The 24561-nt window shown below is 45.4% G+C and overlaps 2 protein-coding genes across 3 annotated transcripts in view; both read right to left on the bottom strand.

Moving 5' to 3' along the window:
- Positions 1-750: 750 nt before the first annotated feature.
- On the bottom strand, positions 751-19646 carry CLEC19A (C-type lectin domain containing 19A). Its single transcript, XM_006123155.5, has 5 exons — positions 19210-19646; positions 10654-10819; positions 7808-7901; positions 6501-6633; positions 751-1780 (listed from the first exon to the last, which is right to left on the bottom strand). The coding sequence occupies exons 1-5, from the start codon at positions 19298-19300 to the stop codon at positions 1701-1703; spliced, it is 564 nt and encodes a 187-aa protein (XP_006123217.3). The 5' UTR covers positions 19301-19646; the 3' UTR covers positions 751-1700.
- Positions 19647-20552: 906 nt separating this feature from the next.
- The window catches only part of SYT17 (synaptotagmin 17), an 89064-nt gene continuing 85055 nt past the window's right edge, over positions 20553-24561 (bottom strand). For both annotated transcript variants that reach the window (XM_006123154.5, XM_075899385.2), the window contains one exon: positions 20553-22212. In XM_006123154.5, coding sequence (XP_006123216.1) covers positions 22016-22212 — 197 coding nt within the window. In that variant the 3' untranslated portion in view covers positions 20553-22015. The remainder of the gene's footprint in view (positions 22213-24561) is intronic.

Consider the following 24561-nt stretch of genomic DNA (forward strand, 5'->3'; position numbering starts at 1 on the left):
CAGCTATTCTGAGAATTGGCCCCTTAATTACTAAATGTATATGCACACAGTAATCAAAGAAAAGATGGATTATAAACAATAATAATTTCTAATCTGGTGAAATCCTCATTTAGTCAAGGGGCTACTTGATCAATATGAGCAGCAGTTTGATTCTTAGACTTGTCAGTCAGAAAGCGTCAAAGGCATATGGTCTGGAAATCGGTGTGGTAAATACCTGAATCAGTGCAGGCTTGCAAACTAGCCAAAGGTTGATCAACATTATGAATAGCTCAAGTGGGTGAGAAGGGGTGGAGGTGTGGGACAGAGGAAATAACTTTGGCTAGTGCAGACAGAAGTGAAAAAATGGCCAGTTCAGAGGAAGGAAGAAGGCCCATGTTGAAACAAAGGCTATGTCTACATTACGGAGCTTTATCCAAAAAAGTATGCAATTTTTTGGAAGAGGCTTTTCCGAAATTTGGCCTGTCTACACTAGGCCAAATTTTGGAAAAAAGCCCTCTTTCAGAAGAGCCTCTCTTCCTCGTGGGAGGAGGAAGACAGGGCCTCCGAAAGAGCGTGTCTGCTCTTCCACAGAAAAAAGCGGAAGAGCAGATGCATTTCCCGGAAAAACCCATTCCCCTCTTAAGATTTCTTCAGTCAACTGCCAAAATTGAGTATAAAAGCTGGTTTGGTTTGCACCAGTGTAAAACATCCTGTTTAAGCTAATGAACTTATATTTTTCAATGGTGTTAGAAAAAAAAGGAATATAAGCAAGTTGTTGCCAATGTATTTTAGTTGTGAGAAAGCGACTTTAGCAATACATGACATTTTTCATGACTTAGCAGAAAATGACAGTCCCTGATAATACACACAGGCAAAATCATTTAGCGCAATCACCTATATTACTTTATGATTACAGTTGAGTGTTGCAGTAAAATAATTGGTTTCTTGTTATGTGACAGGTTGATATCTTTAAAACCTAAATATGGGTTCAAATCTAGAAGGTCCCTACTTAGTAGTCTGAGTAAAGAATGAACATGACCTGAGTATGGACTTTGATATTTCTCTTAAACTGCTTTATTTGTACAAAACAGTATAGATTTGGTAGCATCACTGATATAACTTATGAAGAATATTCATTCAAAATCATGCACTATAAGTCAGATCTGACTGATGCTTTTAGTTGGACTCCATTCTGACTTCCAAGTTCAGAAACAATGCAGAATGTGTCTTCTGTAGTAACGAACTCTAGTTTGCAATGGCAAAAAGGATTTTGTCCTGCTCCTCAGGATTCTAGAGAGATTTCCAAATCCTAGAACCAGTCTGACAGTCTTTTGTCACACAAAACTCCTACAGAGGGCAGCAAGACTCATTTCTGGAGGATGAGTACCGTAGAATTAGATTTTCTCACCGTCTTGATTCTTTTCATCTATTTAATTATACATGTAGGTTAAGAAATTATTTTTGAGTCACATGGAGGTCTGGATGGGGCTGCAACACTAAAATTGTTCCTAGACCATGGAAAATGTACTGGCTTGACTGTTCTCCAATGTTCTTTGGTCAGCCATAGCTTGAACAAAGAAAAGAGTCAGTTAAGGTATTTTCTAGGTGGTGTTGCTGCCATCAGACATATAACTAGTTATCTGAGCTACTAACATTGTCTCTGTTCAGACTGACTTTGTTCCAGTAACTTAGTTGCTGCTGTTTGTTATTGTGGGAGTGAGCTAATCGATTGCCAGTGATGGAATCTTGCAGACAAATGGAAACTCTCTGTTGCAGCTGTTATCATTCCAGGATCGTAAAGCTACAGGGGAGTAAGAATAAGAAGTTAGTTAAGGTTTTAAATGGAGGTGTGATCACATGATGGACAGAAATTCAACTCTGCTAAGTGCTCCATGAAGAAGAAATGACACACAATGTGGCCAGAAACACTAAATTTCCTATGCAAAGGATTTAGTTTCATCCCCAATCCTTAGTCCCGAAGAAAAGTCTAGTCAAAAGTCTCTGTAGTACAGGCAGAATTCTGACAACTTCAAAAGCTGCATATATTTTTGCATAGACACAAGACCATGCTGGCTAGATATAGAGAAAACTACAGTCTTACCAGACCCAGCTCTGCATACAATTACTCATGCATGTATGTTGTGTTTATTCCTATGCAAAGTCTCATATGACAGAGAAAAAGACTTATTTGTAATGCTCCTAGTCTATCTTTTCCACCTCTCGGTTGTCTCCCTCTGCCCCCAGTGATTGCTTCCCTGCTAGTGTCTCTTTCCAATAATCAATCCCTGCCATTGCAGGTGACAGGTCTGGAACTGTCCATGACGGGTCTGGAACTGTCTCAAGGCTTTGTCTTCACATACAACTCTACAGCAGCTGCTGCCATGCTTTAGTGAAGACACTACTATGCTGATGGGAGAGCTTCCCCCTAGGGCATTGTTAATCTGTCTCCCCAAGGGGCAGTAGCTGTGTGGAAGGGAGACATGGGGGGTTATGTTGGCATAACTACATCACTCAGGGCAGGAAGGTGGATTTTTCACACCCATGAGCAATGTATTTATATAGATGTAGATCTGTATTGTAGACCTGGCCTCAGTTGAGGGAAAAGCAGGCAGGTGTCTTTATATCATCTTTGACTGACAGTTCTTTACCGCCTTCCATCTTGGGGAGAGGCCATGACATTGAACGCAAACAAATTCTTTAGTGTGGGGATAGACAAAGACTATGACAACGAAAATACCAGTAGTAATTTTAATCTTTCTTTCTTTCTTTCTTTCTTTCTTTCTTTCTTTCTTTCTTTCTTTCTTTCTTTCTTTCTTTCTTTCTTTCTTTCTTTCTTTCTTTCTTTCTTTCTTTCTTTCTTTCTCACACACACACAAAAGTCAATGGGAATCTGTCTATTGATTTCTGAGGGCATCTTTGAAATACATTCATTCCCTTATCCCAGGGGTGGGCAAAATATGGCCCACAGGCCAGCTCCAGCCTGCCAAGCTGCCAGATCCAGCCTAGGCGCAGCGGGAGCCTTAGGCAGGCTCCCTGCCTGACCACCCTGCCCATCACTCAGAGCAACTGGCTACGCCTACCATGTGCTTCTCTGAATGCCATTGGAAGCCGGGGTGGGGGGCAGGTTTTACACACTGTTCCACCCCCAGTACAATCTCGTAGCTCCTATTGGCCAGTTTCCAGCCAATGGGAGCTGCCTGTGTGCAGGAGAGAAAGAGCATGAAGTACCCCTCCCCTCTGTTCCTGAGCTCATGATGTTCAGAGAAGCTTATAGCCCTCACAGCAGGCCACTCTGGGCAGCATGTGAGGACATGGAAGCAGGGAGCCTGCCTGCTGGGCTGCTGGTCGGGAGCAACCCAAGTAATATCTCCTGGCCAGAGCCTGCCTCTGGAGCCTCAGCTCCTCCCCCAACTCTCTGCCCCCTCCTGCATCCCTCCCCCATATAACTCAAACCCTCTGCACCCCCGATTCCTGTGCTCTTTCCCTCTCCTAGACCTTGTACCCCAATCCTCTTCCCCTGGTCATAACTCAAATACCTGCACCCCCTCCTGCACTCCTGCTCCAGGTCACAAACCTCTTCCAGACTCGGCAGTCCCTCCTGCAGCCCTGTTCCATGTCAGAATCCTCTCCTGCACCCATACCCTGTCTCAGACCCCAGACCCCAATTCCCTGCCCCAGGTCAAAACCCAGGCCCCTGTACCCTCTCCTGCACCCCTGCCTCTGGTCACAACACCCTCCCAGACCTTACACCCCCTTCCCCCAACACCTCTCCTCCACATCAGAATCCTCTCTTGCACCCATGCCCCCTCCTGGACCCTGCACCACCTTCTGCACTCCAGTTCCCTGCCCCTTCCTTTACCCAGACTGCCTCCCAGATCCCACACCCACTCCCCAATGCTGTACCCCAAGCTCCCTGCTGCTTCAGCCCAGACCCCGCACCTCCCCCATCAATATAATGAAAGAATGAAGCACTTGATCACTTATCAAAATATTGGAGTGGCCCTCCATCAAAAATTATTGCCCACCTCTGCCTTCTCCCCTTTCTTCCCTTCTGCCATGATTATCGACAGAATTAGTGAGCGCCTTCTCCTATTTTCATCTGATTTACATGAGAGGCTGGTAACTGGCTGTGAAGAGATGACTCATCTGAATAATCCTCGGTGAGATTACGTCAGCATTTCATTTGTGCTCCTCAGGAAAGTCCAGAAAGGAGGCAAAATTTGAACAACTGGCTTGACTTTTAATTATGCCACTTGTGTGCTACTACAATGAGCTCATTGGGAATACAGATAGATGGATGCACAGAAAGAGGAATACACTGTAGCTTTGGCTGAGCCTTACTACTCTTTAAAAATCTTGCCATAACCTTTGAGAACAAGAAATAATTCAACTGTTTTTTCCTGTACCCTATGTGCTGTTGTAATGCCAACAGGCAAACCCAAACCTGGGACCTCTGGAGCTTACTGCATGAGCCTCCACAGCAGGGCTCTCCAACCTTTTTACAAGATCATTTTTTAAATGTCAGGGCAAGCCAAGATCTACCCCATCCTTCCCCAAGACCCCACTCCTTCCTTGAGGCCATGCCCTCTCCATTCTCCTCCTCTCCATCACTTGCTGTCCCCTGCCCTCACTCATTCTCACTGGGTTGAGACAGGAGGTGTGGTCTCTGAGATGGGACTGAGGGATTTGGGTGAGGGAAGGGGTGAGAGGTGCAAGCTCTGGGAGGGAATCTGGGTGCAGGAGGAGGTGGAGAAGGGGATGCTGGCTCAGGGTGGGGGCTCCAGGCTGGAGGGTGTTGGGGTCAGGTAAAGGGTTGGGGTGCTGAGCAAGTCGCAGGCTTGTGGATGTGGGGATGCAAGGGTTTGGGTTGGGGTGTATTAGGGACTTAGAGCAGGGGGGTTTGGGTGTATGATGGACTCTGCACAGGTTTGTGGTGTGTGGATGGTGCAGGAGTGTTGTGGCAGAAGACTGGGTAGGTGGGGGTGCAGGAGTTTGAGGATGTGAAGGGCTCAGGGCTGGGGGTTCAGGAGTATGATGGGCTCAGGGTCAGAGTCTGTTGGGAGTGCAGGAGTGTTATGATGCTGCAGCCAGATGGGGGCTTGGCCCCAATTGGGGGCTTGTTGGCTGGGATTCAATTTAAATAAAATATTATGATCAATACAAAAGGTTTCAACATTGTCTTTATTTATGGGAGGGGCGGGGAACCTTTTTTGGGTCGGGGGCCACTGATCGACAGAAACATCAGTCGGGGACCACAAAAGTGAGATGCAAAAATCAACTCCTTCAAAAAAAACCCAATCCTCACTGAGGTAGCTCCAATTGAGACACCTCACTCCCCTGGCACTTCAGCCCCGTAGGAGGGAGGGTAGATAGGACTGAGGTTCAAGGCCCCAGGCCAGATTAACTCTTCTGGGGTTCCAGGGTTAGTGGATCTTGTGTCCCCACCCCCAGGCTCTGGGGTGGGCCAAAAATGAGGGGTTAAAGTGTGCAGGACAGGACTGCCAGTGAGTGGGATAGAGATGGGGGTGCAGAATCTGGGTGGGAAGTAGGGTACAGGAGCAAGCTGGGAGTAGGTGTCTGGCCAGGAGGGAGAGGGCAGGAACAGGGTGCTGGTGGGTATCTGGACTGGGGGCAGGAGCAGGATGCTGGGCAGAAGCAGCTCAGCTGGTACCTTGGGAGTCACCTGGCACAAGTATCTCTCAGGCAGGATCTGAAGGCTGCACTGGAAGAAGCACACGTGCCGCTCCTTTAAGAAATCCAGCTCCTCATACCCAAAGTCCCGATCCTCTGTTGCCATGTTAGCTCCCATCCCCAACCCTGCCTCCCTGGAGCACGGAGGAAGGAAGGGAAAATAAGAAAGCACGCATGTTGGTGGCAGTGGGGAAGGGAGAAGCAGCGTGTGCATGCTTCCCGACAAACCAGATCTGCCGCACAGCCTCAGGACTCCCCATCCTTCCCCTCTGCCCCGCAGGAAGCCGGTGCTGGTTCCAATTTTGTGAGGGGCAGGAGGCTATAGCACCAACACGGGCTCTTTGTTGTGGGGGAGGAGGAGCAAGACAGGGGCTGAGAACACAGAATCAAGATCAACTGCCAGTGTCTCTGCGATCAACCACTCAATCGCGATCGACTGGTTGAGGATCACTGCTCTACAGCTTCAGCTAAAAGCCAGCTGGCTGAGATGAAGCTGTAGAGCACACTCATTCTTTCTCTCTGTAAGTGGTCTAAGAGCCACTGCATGGGGAGTAAACCACATGCATTAGGTGTGTGGGTTACACTATGGTTATATAAATACAAAATATGCGGGGAAGGGGAAAGTGGTCTGTTTAACTTACTTAGGCACAGAGGCAGGCAATTACAGCAACAGAGACAATACATTTCCTCCTCCATAAAAACAATATGTTAACTAAAACACGCTGGCAGTGTGATTATTTTATGCATAGAAAGGGTGAGCCAGCGGCATGTCACTGAGTTTATTTGCATGTGCTTGCTGGAAAGCACGGTGTACAGCCCGAGATACCTACCACTGTTGTATCTGTACCAGATCTGCACACAGTCCTCCTTCTCGGGAATAGAGTGGATCCCATCATCTGGCTGGTTGCCATCCCAGTAGTTGTAATCATAGGAAGAACCATCTGTCCATTCAAAGTGGCCTTCCTATTAAATACCAGTCAGAAATTAGGCAGGGAAATGGAGAAGAGCTAGGATTTCAGCTGTGGAAGTCTGGACTCCAGGACTGGCCACCAGACTAGTCTCTTCTCCCTTCTACAGAGTGTCACTCTCAGTCTGGCCTCGTTCCTATGTCTAGAGAGCAAACACTGAGACCACGCTGAATAGAGGCTCTTCTTCCATTGACATTTGCACTCTGCTAGCAAACTGTTTGAAGTCCTAGGGTACAGCTACACTGCAAAGAAACACTCACAGCATCGAGTTTCAGAGCTCAGGTCAGTAAACTCTGGATCATGGGGCTTGGGCTGTAGGGCTAAAAATAGAAGTGTAGGCATTGCCATGGCCTTCCCCTCAGCGGGTTTCAGAGCTCAGCTTCATTGGTTTTCCTTCTGTTACCGTGAAATTTTCCAAAAGAGGATTTTAAAAGTTACCAAGTAAGACAAATAAAAATGAAAGTGTGCGGGGGGAGGAGGGCTAAACATCATTTATTGTACTGCACATGACAGGGGAGCTGGACACTTCCATCGTGGGATGCTGCTGATACCCATTGACTCAAACTGGAAACCCTGACTAGGATGGAAGACAAGCATTGCATTGCAATTACTTCAGACCAGCGGGTGCTGGACTGCCCGTGCTTGTCCCCTACCGTACAGTCCTCACCCCCCAAACAAATGGAGAAAGGAGGGACATTTTGCAAAAAATTCACACACTCAAAAATTGTTCTGGTTCAAACCATGTGACATGGAAACAACTTTGAAATTTCAAAATTGATCATGAAATTGCTTTCCTCCTCCCTTTAAAAAAAACACAAGCATTGGCTACCTCATGGTTGCGAGGCCTGAATTATCTGCTAATGTTCATAGGTCACAGTTGAAACAATGGAAGGGCAATGTGGATAAGCAGAAAATCTTGCTCTCTAGGGCTAACTGCCCAGCACTTCCAAGCTCCGTTATAGTCCGGGGGGCGGGGGCGGAATGACAGGAAGAAAACAGAAAATATAATTTAAAAATATAATGTTGCCTTTTATGTGCATCTGATGCAACTGGCCAAGGGTTACATGCCAACGAGCCCCTGACTGAATAGATTTCCAGTTCTTTTTTATGGGAAAACCTGTTTATAGAATGATCAAGCAGGCAGTAGCTGTGCTGTGACAGTTTCTCACCTGTCTTAGGTCATGAAGTCCCATCCAGATATCAGTGGGTATTCCAGGCACTCGGCTGTTAACCAGGTCATAAACAAAGACATTCTCTGCCCAACTGGTAAAGTCCCATTATAAGAAATAGGAGATTAGTATTAGTGGAATGAAGTCAATACTATTCCTAGGCATTCAGGCTGCAGTTTGGCCAATGGGATGCAATTTTTAAACTATCCTTGGAAATTAACCATGAAAATTTTGGATTCATTTTCTTAGTCTGTGTAGGAGTATGGCTTAGGATAGCAAAACCCAGAGCTGGTTGGAAATTCAGGGAAAAGCATGTGACAGTGATTTCTAATCCCCCCCTTTCAAAATTAAAAAATTCGAATGTTCAAAAATTTTAAATAATTTCACTGGCGGCACCAGCAAGCAGGAGCTGTGGAAATATGAGGCATTTATTGCGTGTGCTCTGCCACAGCGGTGTGAAGTGAATCCCAGCACATCAATGACCTGCCACATCTTAAAAGGTGTGTCTACACTACCGGGGGGTGGGGGGGTGTCTCAAAAAAGTGGCCTGTTTTCGAAAAAACTTCCTCTGCGTCTAGACTGCCGCTGCGTTCTTTTGAAATTAAATCGAAAGAACATGGTGGTTTTTTCGACCACGGTAAACCTCATTTTATGAGGAAGAACGTCTTTTTTCGAAAATGCTCTTTTGAAAAAAAGGCTTTCTTGAATGCAAACAGGGGTTTTTCGAAAGAGAGCATCCAGACTGCCTAGGTGCTTTCTTTCGAAAAAGCGAGCTGCTTTTTTGAAAGAAGTGGTTGCAGTTTAGATCAGTGGTCCCCTACCATTTGGAGCTGCCGGGAGACAGGGGGCGGGCCCGTTGCCCGCCAGGTGCCAGAGGGCAGGGACACTTCTGTGCCCGGGGGCGGAGCTGTGCCTACGCCACACCCCCAGGAGCCACATGCCTGGGGCCAGCAACTCCATGCGCCACATGGCCATAGGTGGGGCCACCCATTCGCTGCAAGCCTGGGGCTGGCGCCCTCCAGAACCACACGCCCGGGGCAGCACCCCCCATAGCCAAGCGCCTGGGGGTGGGGCGGCCAATTTGCCGCATGCCCAGGGCCGGCGCTCCCCATGCGCCATGCGCCTGGGGCTGGCACCGCGTATGTACGGTGCACCTGGAGCGGTGCCGCGCATGCACCACGCGCCCGGGGCGCGGCCAGCCCCAAGCACTTGGTGGGCGCACACAAATGCCCCCACGGGTGCCATGACGCCCACGGGCACCGTGTTGGGGACCACTGGTCTAGACCCTCTCTTTCGAAAGAGGCTTATATTCTAGACGTAGCCAAACTGTCAAGAGTGGCTGGGCCTTGCAATGGAGGGGAAACTCCAGAAACAGGACATTGCCTCGTGAATGCCTATTCACTTTCTAGGGGCCTGCTTCAGTGCTCCTTGAGGTCAAAGAAAACACTTCATCATCTCTCAGGCAGTTTCTAATATTGGCCGTAGGAGAGGTGTAGGGAGAGGAGATTCTTGAATTTCAGGTGGATTGTAGATGTGCCCATGTAGCAAAATCTGCCCCTGATCTTGAAACCCAGCGTTTTGCTTTAGGCCCCATTTCCAATCTGGGTCCGTGAACTGATCCAGTGACCAGGAATGGAAAACCTTCCTATTTTGCAAGTTGAGAGTCAGACAAAATTATAACCAAAATTGTTCTTTTGAAACCAAAGCCACTCTCCTCTCTCCAGGGACTGCTTAGTATCAGGGGTGTAATATGGCAGTTGTTGGTGTGGAGTCTATTGGTGTAATTGAGGCCCTCTGCTCCTGCTGTGCAGTTTCCATTCAAATGCCTGGGGTTTGCATTGTATGCACATACAGGCAGCCTCTTGGAAATGCAGCCCTTTAAATTACTATGGCAAACCCAGGGTGAGCCAAATAGCTTTGCTGTATTGCAGAGCAGAAGGGGATAGCTTGCTATTTATGTTAAGGTAACTAAACAGTATTAGAGACCAGGGCTATTCCGCAAGCGACTGTGGGCTTGACTAAGAACAATGGCCACAGATCTGCTTCAGAATTATTGGCCTAAGCTAAATCTTGGGTATGTCTACACTACCACCCTAGTTGGAACGAGGCGTACAGATAGTTCGGAACAGGAAGCCTAATCCGAACTACCTAGTTCGTGCCGCGTGTAGCCGCGGGCACGGAGTCCGAACTAGCGGACATTTAAAAATGGCAGCGCCCGGCAACATGCAAATGAAGCCCGGGAAATTCAAATCCCGGGATTCATTTGCAACTTCGGTTGACTACATTACCACCCTAGTTCGAACTAGGGGGGTAGTGTAAACATACCCACATAGGGTATGTCTACACTACCCCCCTAGTTCGAACTAGGGGGGTAATGTATGCATACCGAACTTGCTAATGAAGCCCGGGATTTGAATTTCCCGGGCTTCATTAGCATAAAGCCGGCGCCGCCATTTTTAAAAGCCGGCTAGTGCGAACCCCGTGCCACGCGGCTACACGCGGCACGGACTAGATAGTTCGGATTAGGCTTCTATCTGTTCGGTATGCATACATTACCCCCTAGTTCGAACTAGGGGGGTAGTGTAGACATACCCATAGAGATCTAATTAATGCAGTTGAGGAGTTTTCATTCTGTCCATTAGAGGGCAGAGATACACATGCACACAAGCTCATGCACTTCAATACAGAACTCCCTACAGTGGTAATGGGGCTTGAATGGGTTTGTTTTCTTGTAGGAAAGTTAAACTCCAGCAGAGGAATTATTTTGCTTATATATTTATTTATTGCAGCAGGCATTGTTTACATGAATGTTAACAATGTTAGGAGCCAATTTCTTTGGTTCTTACCTGTGAATTGATGCTAATTTGGCTGATTTTATGCCACTGGAAAATTCAGCACAGTAGAGGTCAGCTTCTGCCCATGTTTTATTGATAGGAAAATATCTGTAGCAGTACCCTTCATATTCCGTCCAGAACAGTGGGCAGGAATAGGATTGAATTGGCTCTGGCATAGCTGGCGAGACAGGAAAGAAAATTGCCAGAACATTGAATGTGCAGCAGATGCAGGAATCTCAGAAATGGTGAATGTTTCTAGTTTTAAGATCTGGCTCAATGTCCTGGTTGATTTTACAAAAAAAAAAAAAAAAAAAAAAAACCACCACCACCACCAACACACACCAAAACCCAACAGCCTAGATTAGCACGATACCTGGAGACTTTGAATGCCTCTTTTTTTGGTTTCTTCCTGGAAATACCTGAATGTCAGAGGCTACGAGCTAAGCGCTGTGGAAAGTTCGAGCAGTATTGGCCATTTTTGAGTAGGCCAAGCAGAGAAGAAACATACTTTTGGATGCTACTGTAATATAAATAGTTACTAACCCTATTGTACACTTTCCAAGCAGGACTGAAGTGGCACTATGGAGTTTTGAAGGGGTTAGGGTTGGGCCCAGTCTCATTTACATCAATGTCTGGAAAGGGCAAACTTGTAGGAGATATTGCACTTACATTGCAAATAACACAGAGAAGAGGAAAAAGACTGAAATCAAAGGGACTGGAACAAAAATAGGAGCAGCAGTGGGAAAGGGATGCTTGCAACTTAATGCAGTAAAAATCAATGAAAATAGTATAGAAAGAAGCTAAGAAGCATTATCCTCTAAATGGTCACAAGGCACAAGACACCGTGGGAGAAATAATGAGCAGAAATTTAAATCCATCAGTCACATTTCTGGGAGGCAGTTAAGAAGGTAAATAGGGCCTTAATTCAGCAAGATATTTAAGTACAGGCTTAATTTGAAGTACACGCCTGGTCTTGCTGAAATCAATGGGATGATCTATGTGCCTGCAGTTAGCACGTACTTAAGTACCATGCAAGACTGAGGCTTTAATCACAGCACACATCAGAGAATTTGAGGAAGCTCTGTTATCTCCACTCTATCATTTCCTAACCAGTTTCATTTCCCAACACTGTTCTTTGTGTGTGTATTTGTTTTACATCAATGGATTCATGCGTACTAACCATCAAAGCTGGCTCTGGTGGTACTTCACAAAGTACAAGAGAGACTCCAGCTATAGAGATCACTGAAGACATAGAAAAGGTAGAGCAAGAGTGAAATGCTCCAGGATTTGGAGGAAGGGGGAGGAAAATGCTGCTGATGCTCTTTAGAAGAGAGGCAGCACAATAGATGAGTATGAAATGTTGAACAGTGCAGAGAAGGCGGATGCCACAAAACTATCCAAGCAAATAACAGGCTCAAGCCCCAGAGAGTTCAGAAAGGAGCCGGTATTAAGGGACTTCCAGGGAATCATCTTTACAATGACCCATAATTAACCTGCAGACAAACTCTGCTAAAAGCAGCAACTGAAGCAGCAACCACAAGCATATTAAGAAGAGGGGAAATAGCCAAGTCCCAGTCATCACAGGATATAAATGCTAGAACTCGCTGGCTTGACCTCATTCCATCCCCACATCACTATGTGAAACTGCCTTTGGCAGTAATTTTGCACCCCATTTCTTCAGTTCCTTCCATATAGGCCCTCACAGCATTTTACAAACATCTGTCAATTCAACCTCCCCAAAAGTCCCTGTTGCTATAAGCATTGCACTCAATTCTCAAAGAAAGGCCACCTGCGAGGCAAAGGTGCTCCCTGAAGATAACACAGTAAGTCCGTGCCACAAGGCCAGCGTTAGAACCCAGTTCTTTAACCATTTCATCACCATTCCTGTGTAGAGAACATAACGCTGGCTCTGGATTATATCAATCAATTCCCCAGAAGCAGGGAGTCTCTCACTGTCTATGGCAGCAGAATGACTCAGATACCTGGAACTGGCTGTTCCCAGCATTTCACGGCTCACCAAAGCTCCGTGAAACGAACAGCAGGTGTTCAGGGGAAGGGGAGTGCTGTGAGTCAGTCTCTCCTGCTGACCCAGGTTATTGTATGCCTCCATAATGCCAGAAATGCTGAGTCCAGTGATTTCAAGTACTGCAAACCAGGCACTATTTTGTGACTATCGTACACAGCTATCTTTCCATTGCCTTCCTGTCAGCCCCAGCCTTCACCAACACCCTGCTGTCCCTAGAGCTCAGATAAGATCCTTCTTTCCCTTCTGCAGTGACCCTGCCCCTTCCCCTCCAGAGATCTTTAGAAGACGTATCCTGATACAAGTGCTCTTGGAGCCAGTTCCAGTCACTATCAGCCTTGAGAAGTGCCAGGCCTCGATAATTAGGGTCAGTATGCAGCTCATATTGGAAGAGCCAAGTCACACCGAGGAACGAATGAGTTGCTTTCTGAACACGGCGTGACTGTGCTAGTGATGAGCTATGCTCCAGTTGAAAATCAGGACAGTGTCTTGAAACACAGAAGCAACTTTTTAAAACTCAAGCGAATTTGTAGTCAGTTAACTGCAAGACGCAGTGTTGAGTCCCATGGAGCCCTTCCTGCCATCATCTCGCAGAGAAAACAGTGACTCAGGGCTGCTTCCCTGCCTAGTGTAACAAAACCCAAGACAGAGAGAGCGGCAGCAGGATCTGGACACTCTATGAGTTTCAACCTCCAATGAATGGAAGGGAGAGATTGGCTCCCAGCCTCCACAGAGCCCAGAAATCCCAGGCAGGAAGCATCAACTAGCTGCAATTCCCCCTGGGCTCTGCCTTCCCTGATACATACTGAGGGGTCAGTCATAGAGTGGAGGTTAGTGGATCTCTCAGCCTGGCTATGCACATTGTCCCTTGACTCACTCCTTTCCTACTCCCTGAGCTCCCACGGAGGGTGAAAGTGCCTGGAGAGGCCTCGGTGAGTTTTGGGGAGCATGGTGCCCGGCACAAAGCTCCTCTAGCTCTCGCCAGTTGCATGCCAGGCTCTTCCATTGGCTCATTTTACTCCTCTTTGCTCCCTGTCACAGCTCTCTGGACAACAGGGTCCTCAGACAGGCAACCCATTGATTTCCATGGATACCTTTGCTTGAGGGGCAAACCCTAAGCCCTTGGAGATCAAGAGGAAGCTGCCTGTTAATTTCAGTGGGATTTTGGATAAGATCTGAGCTGGTCCTACATTCTGATTCTCTATATTTTTTATGCTATTGATGTCACTTATTACCAATTCCTGATGAAGTCACATTGGCTAGACAGCATGCTTCTTCCTGCTCTCTGTGGGCTCTGTACAGCAAGATGGCAATGAGCTGAGAGCACCCCTAGCTTCTCAGGAACACTCAGCACATGGAAGGACTGAGCCCTGCCCAGCAACACCCAGCGGTACTTAATTATTGGCTGGAATAACTAAAGACACTGTGAGCTTCACAGCCTGCCTCATCGTTGATATTTTTGGAACATTTATTAAAGGTGGCTGCAAACTCTTCCCCTTTAGCCTCATGAAGCACAAGGGACAAGCACGGCAGCCGTCTCAGTGTTTTCCTTTTCATGTGAAGCGTTACAGCATGTTTGATGTGTACTGTTTTAAATTTCAATTAGGATGGCCCTGGCTTCCCTGAAATTTTGTGAGCAAAGCGTTTCCCTTGATAGAAATAGTTGAAACAGTCATTGGAGCAAGGTGTTCAGACAGCCTTTGGAAATCCTATACCATTTTCCCAAGTAGATATTATTAATTTGATTAGCTTCAGTGAACAAGAGGTGCCTGGAGGAATTTAAGGTTAAATATACCAGAAAAGAGAACAAGGGTAAGTCAATGCTTAATTAGCATCTTTTCTGTTAGATCAATGTAGGAAGCCTTTGCACTCTTTAGAAGAGAGGTTATTATTCTTAAATTCATAGGAACTAACAGAGCAAACCACTTTTATTCTAGAACACTGAGGTATATTTTTATTTTAAAATCTGTCAGACATAATATAGCCAACAGGTCCACTTCTCAGCAGGAAAACTTTAACCAACCAAACCCAGGAATTCACAGGGGAATTTACTAATAAGGAAAACAAAGATCAGCCCTATCAAATTTCTACATGTTAAACGACTTCAGCAGAACACCTCTATAACCAGGGCTAACTCCACACTGGCACTTCACAGCGCTGTAATTTTCTGGCTCAGGGGTGTGAAAAAACACCGCCCCCCAAGGACAGCAAGTAACAGTGCTGTAAATCACCATTGTGAACCAGGCTGTGAGCCATGCTCCAGCGCAATTAGTTACTCCCCCTCCTGGAGGTGGTTTACATAGAGTGCTGGGAGAGCTCTTTCCCAGGGCTCATGCCGTAGTCACACTTTCAGTTTAAAATGCTGCCGCAGCTGCGCTTTAAACTTTTAAGTGTAGACAAAGCCCAGGTCAGACAATGGTAAAACGCTTTGAGCTCTCCTGCCAAAAAGAGCTAAATCCTTTATTATTCTTATCCTTGTTGACTCTCTGAGCGAGGCAGGAACATCTGTGAGTAAGGCTGTGGGCTGGAAGTCAGGATTACTTGGGTGTCATTCCTGGCTTTTTCTGGGTGACCTCAGGCAAGTCACCCAAACTCTGTACCTTGGTTCTCCATCTGTAACATGAGACCAAGTCTTTGTGCTTACACCAGTGTTTCTCAAACTGCGAATATCTCCTGGGGCTCTGCGAGATTGACAAACTGGAAATATCGATAGGTACAACACATATAATCAGTGGACCGCTGGGGCACCGCATACATTTTTACACATGTAAAGGGCTCCGGAGCCCAAAGAGTCTGAGAACCGCTGGCTTAGACCAGTGGTCCCCAACGTTTTGAGGCTGCCGGGCACCTGGGGGTGGGGCCGCTCACGCGCTGGGCGTACGGGGGCGGGGCTGCTCACAGGCCACGTGACTGGGGGTGGGGCCAAGCATGCGCCGCACACCTGGGGCCGGCACCGGCATGTGCCGTGACCCCGGGCAGGGGCCACCCAGGCGCGGTGCGCCCGGGGCCGTCACCGGCATGCACAGCGCATCTGGGGCCAGGGCCGGCACCGGCACGCACCGCGACCCCATAGCATGGGCCCCCCATGCGCCCGAGGCTGGCACCTGCCGCATACTCGGGGGCGGGGCCAGACCAGATTGCTTTGCGGGCGCACATAAATGACCCAGCAGCCGCAATGGTGCCCGCGGGCACCATGTTGGGGACCACTGGCTTAGACTATACACTCTATGAGGCAGGGATGGCCTCTTTCTCTCTGTATATACAGCATCAAGCACAACAGAGGCCCAGTCGTGGTTGAGACTTCTTGATGCTCAACCAATATTTTCCTTGGATGCTACTGAGAAAGAAAAATTAAGAACAACCTGAGCCCTACAGAAATCAGATTCTCGAGTCTTTTTTTTTTTTCCATAACAGATTCCAACGTAAGACTGTAGGGATGTTTCTATGATAATAGCATAACACTCTGGGTCTAGGTCTAGAGCAACACTGTCAAGTCATGTCAATCCTGGTAGCATTCCTGGCACTTCAAAGCACTCTCACTGCACCTTTTCAACAGCTGATTATTACCAGTCTTGTGCTGGAAACAAATCACTATCTTGCTGAAGATTATCAAAGGGCTTGATTGCATTATGGGCTATGGATTTATCAGTAAGAGTCTAAAATTGTAAACAAGCCATTAATGCTCTTAAAAAGAAGATTTAGCAATTCAGAGGAGAGGGTTCAAAGGATACCCTAGGGCTACCAAAAAGGGTTATGTGGCTTTGACTGTGCCGGCTACAGAGATCCAAAAACTTAATAAACTCCCAGCCCCGTGGGACTTCCAGCAGCCCCATGCAGAGTTTAACCATTAACAGTAACCAAGAAGCATCAGCTTATTGGTTAACCAGTTAAACTCTTACATCCCTACTGAGCACCTCACAGGGTCAGGCTCTTAGAAGAGACTAAATGAGAAAAGACTCCCTTAACATGTAATGATCAAATGAGCTTCTTCTATGGAAACCATTCCTGGACCTCTGCTGTGACTAGCTAGCAGCAAACATTCTCTCTTGAACATGCAGCTAGTGATATCAGGGATCAAGGGGTGAGCACATCTGTGGGGAAAGGGATGTTGATTTTTCTCTTCTTTTTTCTAATTTAGTTAATTTGCTTTTTCATCTCATTTAGTTTACAGTTTGCCCTTTGCCACAGGACTAGCTGTAAATACAACATGAAAGCCTAAGACTGGACCTGATGTTCCATTTGTGTCTGTTCACAGCCTCATTTCATACACAGAGTGAAATCCTGGCCCCACTTATGTCAATGAGAGATTTACTATGAACTTTAGATGGGACAGGATTTTCCCCAGAGTATGATGAAAAATCAAAGCATTTAAAAATGTTTGGTGTAAAGAACTGAAAAATTTTTAGTAGAAGAAAATCCCAGTCCTAGAAGGTTTAATTTACTGTCTCATCGGCAATGGGACAAATCCCGTGGGAAAAGCCAAGTACATACTTTCAGCAATTCAAGCAAATTTAAGCAACACATCAGGAACTTGTTAATTCCTTAGAGGTTTTTAAGGCCAAGCTTGGCAAAGTCCTGGCTGAAATAATGTAGTTGGCATTAGTCTTGTGTTGAGCAGCATGTTGGACTAGATGATTTCCTGCAGTCTCTTCCAATCTGATGTTCTGAGTCTATGAATTCATTCAGATCTATCATTTTGGAAAGGGCTTGGCACACAACATCACCTATTGGTGCTGTAGCTGGCATTAAGCAGGATCACAGAAAATTCAAGCAACAAATACGCACAATTCTGGAAGACATGAGTATGCAGAGAATGAGGCACGCTTTACAACCTCCATGAAAAAATTCATATAAAAGACTTCTTCTGCAGACATAACCTAACAGTAACTATACACACCCAGTGGGGATCCAAAGCACCACCCTAAGACAGAGCCATAATATCTCCCCAGGCTAACTTTGCTACATTCCTCTTACACTACACTCGTCTCAATCTATCGATCTTCCCATTGTTGGATAAAACACACTGCCAAAGGAGAAGCACAACAAGAGGAATAGAAAAAAAATAAGCCATTTTTATTAAGCATCACTGAGAGATTTTATATGAATGAAGGCTGCAGTCACGTCCTTAAGTAAAGACACCAAAAATGACACTAGGGTGTCTTCAATATTATTATAATGCAAAGTTTTTAATGTGGATGATTATTTGCCTCTTTTCATTATTAAAGACACATCCATGTACATGACTGCTTTCAAAACCAGCAGTTTTATCTGAAGTGGATGTGTGTGCATGTATTGTACTCTGAAAGCCAGCTGCTCCTCTCTTTGCAGAATGGCAGAGCAGAGTTGGAAGAGTGAGGTGTCTAGTGGTGAATATGGAGATTATAGATTATCCAGGCAATGGAATGAAATTGCAAAAGTGTCACAATCTCAGTTATATTGGAGTATTTTTTTTATCAAAATGAAGTTATGTGTATGGAATACAATTCTTTATGGTATTTTATTTAAAGATGTAAAAATACTACAGTCAGTTCTATAGATATCCTGCAGTACAGAAATACTATACGTCTAGTTAGTTATAACCAGATAGGAAGCATCTTTGATTTTTCTCTCCTCAATTAGTTTTTGAGGACGCTCCCATTGAGTTGTTGCCTGGCCCTAAAGCCAAGCTTGTGAGAATTATTTTTCTCATTAGTTCAATGAACAATACTTATTGAGTGAGATTCTGCTCACAGTTCCATGTAAATCTAAAAGAATACTGTCAAAATGAGTGTAGTTACTCTGGGATTACAATGTTGTAAATGAGAACAGAATTTGGCTTATTCTGTCCAAACAAGTGAAAAATGTATGGCAAACATGGGTAATACAATGAAATCATTAAATTTTGTTAAAATACATCTCTCACCCGAAAAAGTACACTTTGTGATTAACGGTAGACAAACTCTGCAGCTAGTTGTGCGTGTGTTATATGATTGAATATATAGAGGTACAGTTTTATCATATGTTAACTTCACTTTATGGTAGAAAGGGCAAGTAAAAGAAACTTTGCAAATTGTTGTTCTCAACTTTTTGCACTTCCACAGAAAGATGAATATCCGAAGAGGCACAATCCTGTGCAACTTGCAATTGATTTATTAATTATGACTGTTATTCCTGTTGAGTGCAATTCCTGTTGTTTGGACTATTATCAGACTAGGAGCATTCTTTAGCTTGTAAACATAATGTAAACTTCTTGGCACCATCATACAGGATCACATACTGTTTATAAGATTAAACTGAACAAGCTTCCAAAACAAAGAAATAAAGCCAACAGCAAGAATCCTCAACACACTGGAACGGAAAAGATTAGCATTACTTGATAATACATCCTCCCAAATTAAGCCAATTATTGAATTTACAAGTTTGGTCTTTATGGCAAAGTTAGCAAAATCGGAAAGGAGAATTGTATACTTTACAGGATGTGTTTGTAAAAGGGCCTGATTTTAAGTCATCGGTAAACTTTTTTTTTTTTAATTAATCCAAGCTCCCGGTCAGTGGTTTGCACTCACCTTGACTGATTTTAATGTTTGTCTGTGGGAAAGCCTGGGTAGAAAGCAACACCATTGAGAAGAGCATGCAGAAATCCCATCTGTTCACCATCTCTGACCGAGGACACCACTTCAGAGAGCCAATGACATAGAGCCTTTTCTTAGTTCGGGTTTGCCTTGCTCTGCTGCTGAGATTCCTGGAGCAGATGTGAATATACTCTGTGCACTGCACCCTCCCCCGCAACGCCAAACTTTCACAATGACATGCGAGGAAGGCTGGCCAAGCTCCCTCCAGTGTAATACTACAACAACCAAGAGCTTCCCAGCAGAAACGCTGCTACATCCCCTTTCACTGGTAGGTCAGGTGGTGAGGTTTTAGAACACAGGCATGCACACTCCCTAGTAGCAGAACTTCAAATGTTAAGTCCTCTATTCAAGCAAACCACATTCCTTTTGTGCTTTCCTAGCTGCTTCCTGAAAGGTTTTGTTTGTGTCTATTGACCAATCAGTGTTTTTCACCAATCTTAGCACAGCACAGGAGAAGTAGGAGAGGTCTTGTTTGGCAATACAGTCCTACATTCCGGAGCAGCTGTGCTCAGAATGGGGCCTGATTGGTTAGACCTTACAGTTCGCTGCTGCAGAGATGTGCAGTCACAACTTCAAACAAACACTAAACCAGTGGTGGGGGAAGTCTATGTGAATGTCAGCAAAAGATGGACATGCCTGGCAGCCAGGGAGATACAGGCAGGCTAATTTAAGCCCAGACACTGCAAGTTCTCACAAATTGGTGGATCCTGGCACACATATGAACCCCCCTCTGAAGACCACCCTACTGAAGTCAATGGATTGTTGCGTGTCCACGGGGTCTGTCTGTGTGGAGCAGCTTGCGGGATTGGGGCCTTATTTGGTGCATTTCTATATTTTTTAAATCCATTATTCCTTATGAACCATTTCTGAATGCTTTCAGCTCCACCTAGATCCAGCGGTGGGCGCCTGCAGCAATGCAGGCAGCTACGCACTGGGCCCTGGGATGGCTCACGCCCCCACCTCTGTTTGACCTCCAGTCTGAAAGGGTTGAGCAATGAATGCAAGAGCCCACTGCTTATTATAAAGGAATTACATTCAGAGTAAAGGATAGGCTGAGAGCCCCATGGGCTGTCTCTAACCATTCTAACTGGCATTGATATGGCTGCAGAGGCTTGCCCTCACAACATGGATAAACACTTCTGAAGATAAGAGGGACATTTCTCCCTCTCAAGTGGAGATAAATAAAAGAAAACAGAAACCAGCCAGCAATGTCATGGCTTCCTTTAATTCCATTATGTGTTTATTTGTATATGGACTCTGTACACAAAGGGGTGAGATTCATGAGCCTTTTGTGCTGAGGTGGCAGTTTTGATAGCCAGAGATGAAAATGAGACTCCAAAAGGCTGATCCTGCAAGGGGGTGTGCTCTTTGGGCCTGATCTGAAGCCTTTTGGAGTTCAGTTCCCATTAGGTTTTGGCTCAGAACCTATATGTAGCTCGAATTCTCCTCCCACATCCAAATTACAACAGTGTAACTCCATTGGTTTCACTCGAGTTAACTTGTGATTTATTCTGGTAAGCAAGAAGAAATTTAGGGCCAACAACTTGGTTTTTCTTTTGGTTGTGCAAAACCCATAACAGATTAAATTGGACACCACGCTGAGTCAGGCTAAGAAGTACCCCTTCAGTATACATGGCACAAATAAATAGATCTTTATTTTCAATAAATATACACTCTCCATCATACCAGACAACATGTCGTGAAAAATGTACAGAAGCATCCAACAGAACAGACAGCTTGACTGTAGCTAAAATTCACTCTGTGGTTTGAAAAACTACCTTGTTTCGAACATAAAACACAGAAGGACCCACTGCAGCCTGTTAAGAAAGGAATTAAAACTCTGTGTTGTTCTTATCTGCAAAAGCTCCCAAAGCAGGTTCTTTTGCACACCATAAGAAAAGTCTTTAAAAGCTTGCCATGGCTTTTCCAGAACACACTTAATTGAAAAGGTTTATTTTGCTATATCATACTCTACTTTACATACACAGATTGCTATACTAGAGTGGCAGGGTCTCATTACTGACAACATTAGCTCCATGTTATACATGGTTGTTTGTGAGGATCTGTGTGTGTAACACTGCACATGCACACACACAAACACATACACACACACACACCCAGACACAAATTACTAACAGGAGTTTAATTTTGTTAAAACTAGTACAAAGACAAAACTAGAGTTAGAAGTGATTTTACCACACATTCTATCATTTAAAAAATAAATACTCTAACCGATTTACCACATTCACCAAAGAGAACACACAGGTACTTACATCTCCAATAAAACGAGTCATGGATTGGTACTGTAAGTGTTGCGGAGGTAACTCAAAAAATTTCCAGTTAACTCAGAATCTACCTGGCAGATCAGCATATAATGTGCTTGGCAATACGTTGGAGCAGACAATGGACACTTCTGAGCTAATCGTGATCTTTTGAATAGTTTCCATTATACCATACATGGATTAAAAACAGTGGTGTGGATGAAGCAGATAATGCAAGTAGTAACAGGTCCAACAGGCCACATTGGTAGTGGCCCTGTGAGAACAAGGGGCGCATGAACAAGTGATATGTAGTTTGCATTATGAAGTTTCACTGAGGCACGTAGGCTAACGCAGCCAGTTTGTTACCAGCAGCTGTAACAGTTATTTTCAATTCCATGGCAATCACATGGGAGTATGCGGGGGTTTGATTTGTTTTCCTCAGTTGTTTGCTTGCTTTTGTGGCTGCCGGAGGACCATTCTCACGTCACCTCAAGAGATGCTGGAGAGACGCGATCACACTCAGCCCTGGACCGCAGGCTGTGCCACTGCTCCACGGCTGTCCGATGGGAATTGAGCATTCGACGCCAATGGTTTGACTCTGGTGAGCCTGTCGAATACTGACCAATCACAATCCTTCCAATAAAGTCATTGCTGCTTTTCACATTGTGGCCATAAGCTGAAGAAAAAAATGAAAGAGGGTCAAGATCAACATCTACAACAACCTTCCCCACCACATCAAGCCCATCAACAGCAATTCTGGGCCCCAGGGCAGAACTATCAATGACCTCCCTGCCCCACTCCGTCGGCCAGGTTCCGGGGCCCAGTAACCCCACCCCAGAAGCTGCATGGGGTAAGGATGGTAATCGTGTATTTGTGCAAATGTGTAAGCGCTGAAATTTTTAGCAGTTACACATTTACACACAGGGGAGAAGGCTCTCGACTCCACACCGCCTCTGATAGAAAGGCAGCAGCGCCGGGGGCAGGTGGCTCAGCGGGAGCCAGTATGTGCAGGGAACCGGCTTGAAAGTCGCTTCCCACGTGTACCATTTCCCACCTGCCCATATCAGAGGTAGCAGCACCATGTGGGGGAGGAGGGGAAGGCAGGCGACTCAGCTCTGGGGGTGGACGGCTCAGTGGCAGTCAGTATATGCAGGGAGCTGGCTTAAAAGCTGGCTCCTCATGTGCACTGGCTCCCATCTTCCCCCTGGGGGCAAGGATGCCTGTCACCATTAGGAATAAATGATAAGCTCAGGCTTATTGGTTAATCATGTAAACGAGTACACACTAACATCCCTAGCATGGAGCATATCAAACGTGACTTTGAGTCAAGAGATCCTTTCCCCAGAGCAGGCAGAGCTACCGTGGCCCCAGCCAGTGTCCCTAGGCCTGGTTAAATCTCCATGGACCCTGGGCTATTGTCCCCTCTGGCCCTCTCCCGCATTCAGGGGGCTTGCATCACATCTATAGAAAACCGCCCTTCTTGCTGATCCTAACACTATAGCCTATGAGTGCAACCAGCAGTACTGCAGAAACCTCACCTGGTGGGAGGGACCATTTTAAGGTCCAAAAAAACATTTCACAGTCAGATTTGTACAAGAATCCATCTAAGTAAACTGCAGAACTCATGTACCAACCAAGGTATCCTCATATCCCCACAAAAGAATACTGCAGCAAAGGTAGGGAATGGTTCATAGGGAATCTAGAGCAATCAACAAGAGGCATAATAGCAAATGGTCCTCAAGAATGAAATCCTGGCCGCACAGTTTAGGGAGTTTTCCCATTGACTTCAATAGGGCCAATATTAGACAAGAACATGAGAGAAATCCAGTAAGGGCACAACCCAGACCACTGAAATCAATGGAAACAGATTTCTCCTGACTTTGGTTTTGGATGAGGTCCTAAGATTAGCAACCCCTTTGGCAGAAGGGAAGAAGGAATCTTCCTGCAGGAAGATGATCAAATGTACTTTTGCATTAGATCATATGCCACAGAGGAGAGGACATGGACAGGGCATGGAATCTGGCATGTAAATTTGTTATTGTAGACAAAAGATTTTGCAAAAATTGTAAGTAAAATGAGCATTTTGGCCCACTAAAAAGATTATGCAGACCTCATCAGCTGCTTGGAAAAAATTAAATATGTTCTAGATTACAATAAAATTCTAATCAGAAACCGGAGCCCCAACAAATCAGAGCTTGTTACATACTCGAGGAAAAACAAGGGAGGAAACAGTTAGCCCATATGCCATTATAGTTGAATTTCTTTATGTAAAAAGAGATTGAAATTCTGGTGCAAACATTATTGAATGATGAAACAGGTAAATATAATGAGAGACTTTAAATGAAGTGATGCTATATAATCCTTTCATTTTCAAGAGTCAAATGTGCTAGTTAAAATTATCAGAGCTCTCAGTCGACAGAAATCAGTCAGATATGACCAGGCTGTCCAGTGTGATGTCTATAATGAGCCAATTTTCAGTAATTACTAGAGCTATTTGTTAAAAGTACTGCTAAATATCAAAGAGGAAGGAATGAACCTAGTATTCTGTTCCTTTTGTTAACCTCCCCTGGTGGAACAAATAGCCACCCATAGTGACAGAAATCAATATAAAGGCATGATCCTGAGAAGCGTGCAGCAATCCCATGAGACTGAACTGAGGGCACTCAGCACCTTGCAGCAGGAAGGTGGAGGAAGGGGTTAGAGAAAGCTAAAGGTTTTGTCTATATTAGCACTTTTGCTGGAAAACTTTTGTGTGCCAGGGGTGTGGGAAAAATAAGCTCTGAGAGACTAAACAACTAAATTTCACTGACAAAATCCCAGTGCACAGTGCCATATTGGTGGGAGATGCTTTCCTGCCAAAAGAGCTACCACTGCTGATTGGAAGTGGTTTAATTATGCTGGTGGGAAAATTATCTCCCATGGACAGAGCAGCTAAACAGGAGGAGACCTTACAGTGGTGAAGCTGCAACAGCTGTGCAGTTGTAAGATCAATAGGGCAGACACAGGGTTCTCAGAATTGAAGGAT

The sequence above is a fragment of the Pelodiscus sinensis genome, chromosome 15 (assembly GCF_052426305.1).
Source record: "Pelodiscus sinensis isolate ZL-2025 chromosome 15, ASM5242630v1, whole genome shotgun sequence".
Taxonomy (NCBI): Eukaryota; Metazoa; Chordata; order Testudines; family Trionychidae; genus Pelodiscus; species Pelodiscus sinensis.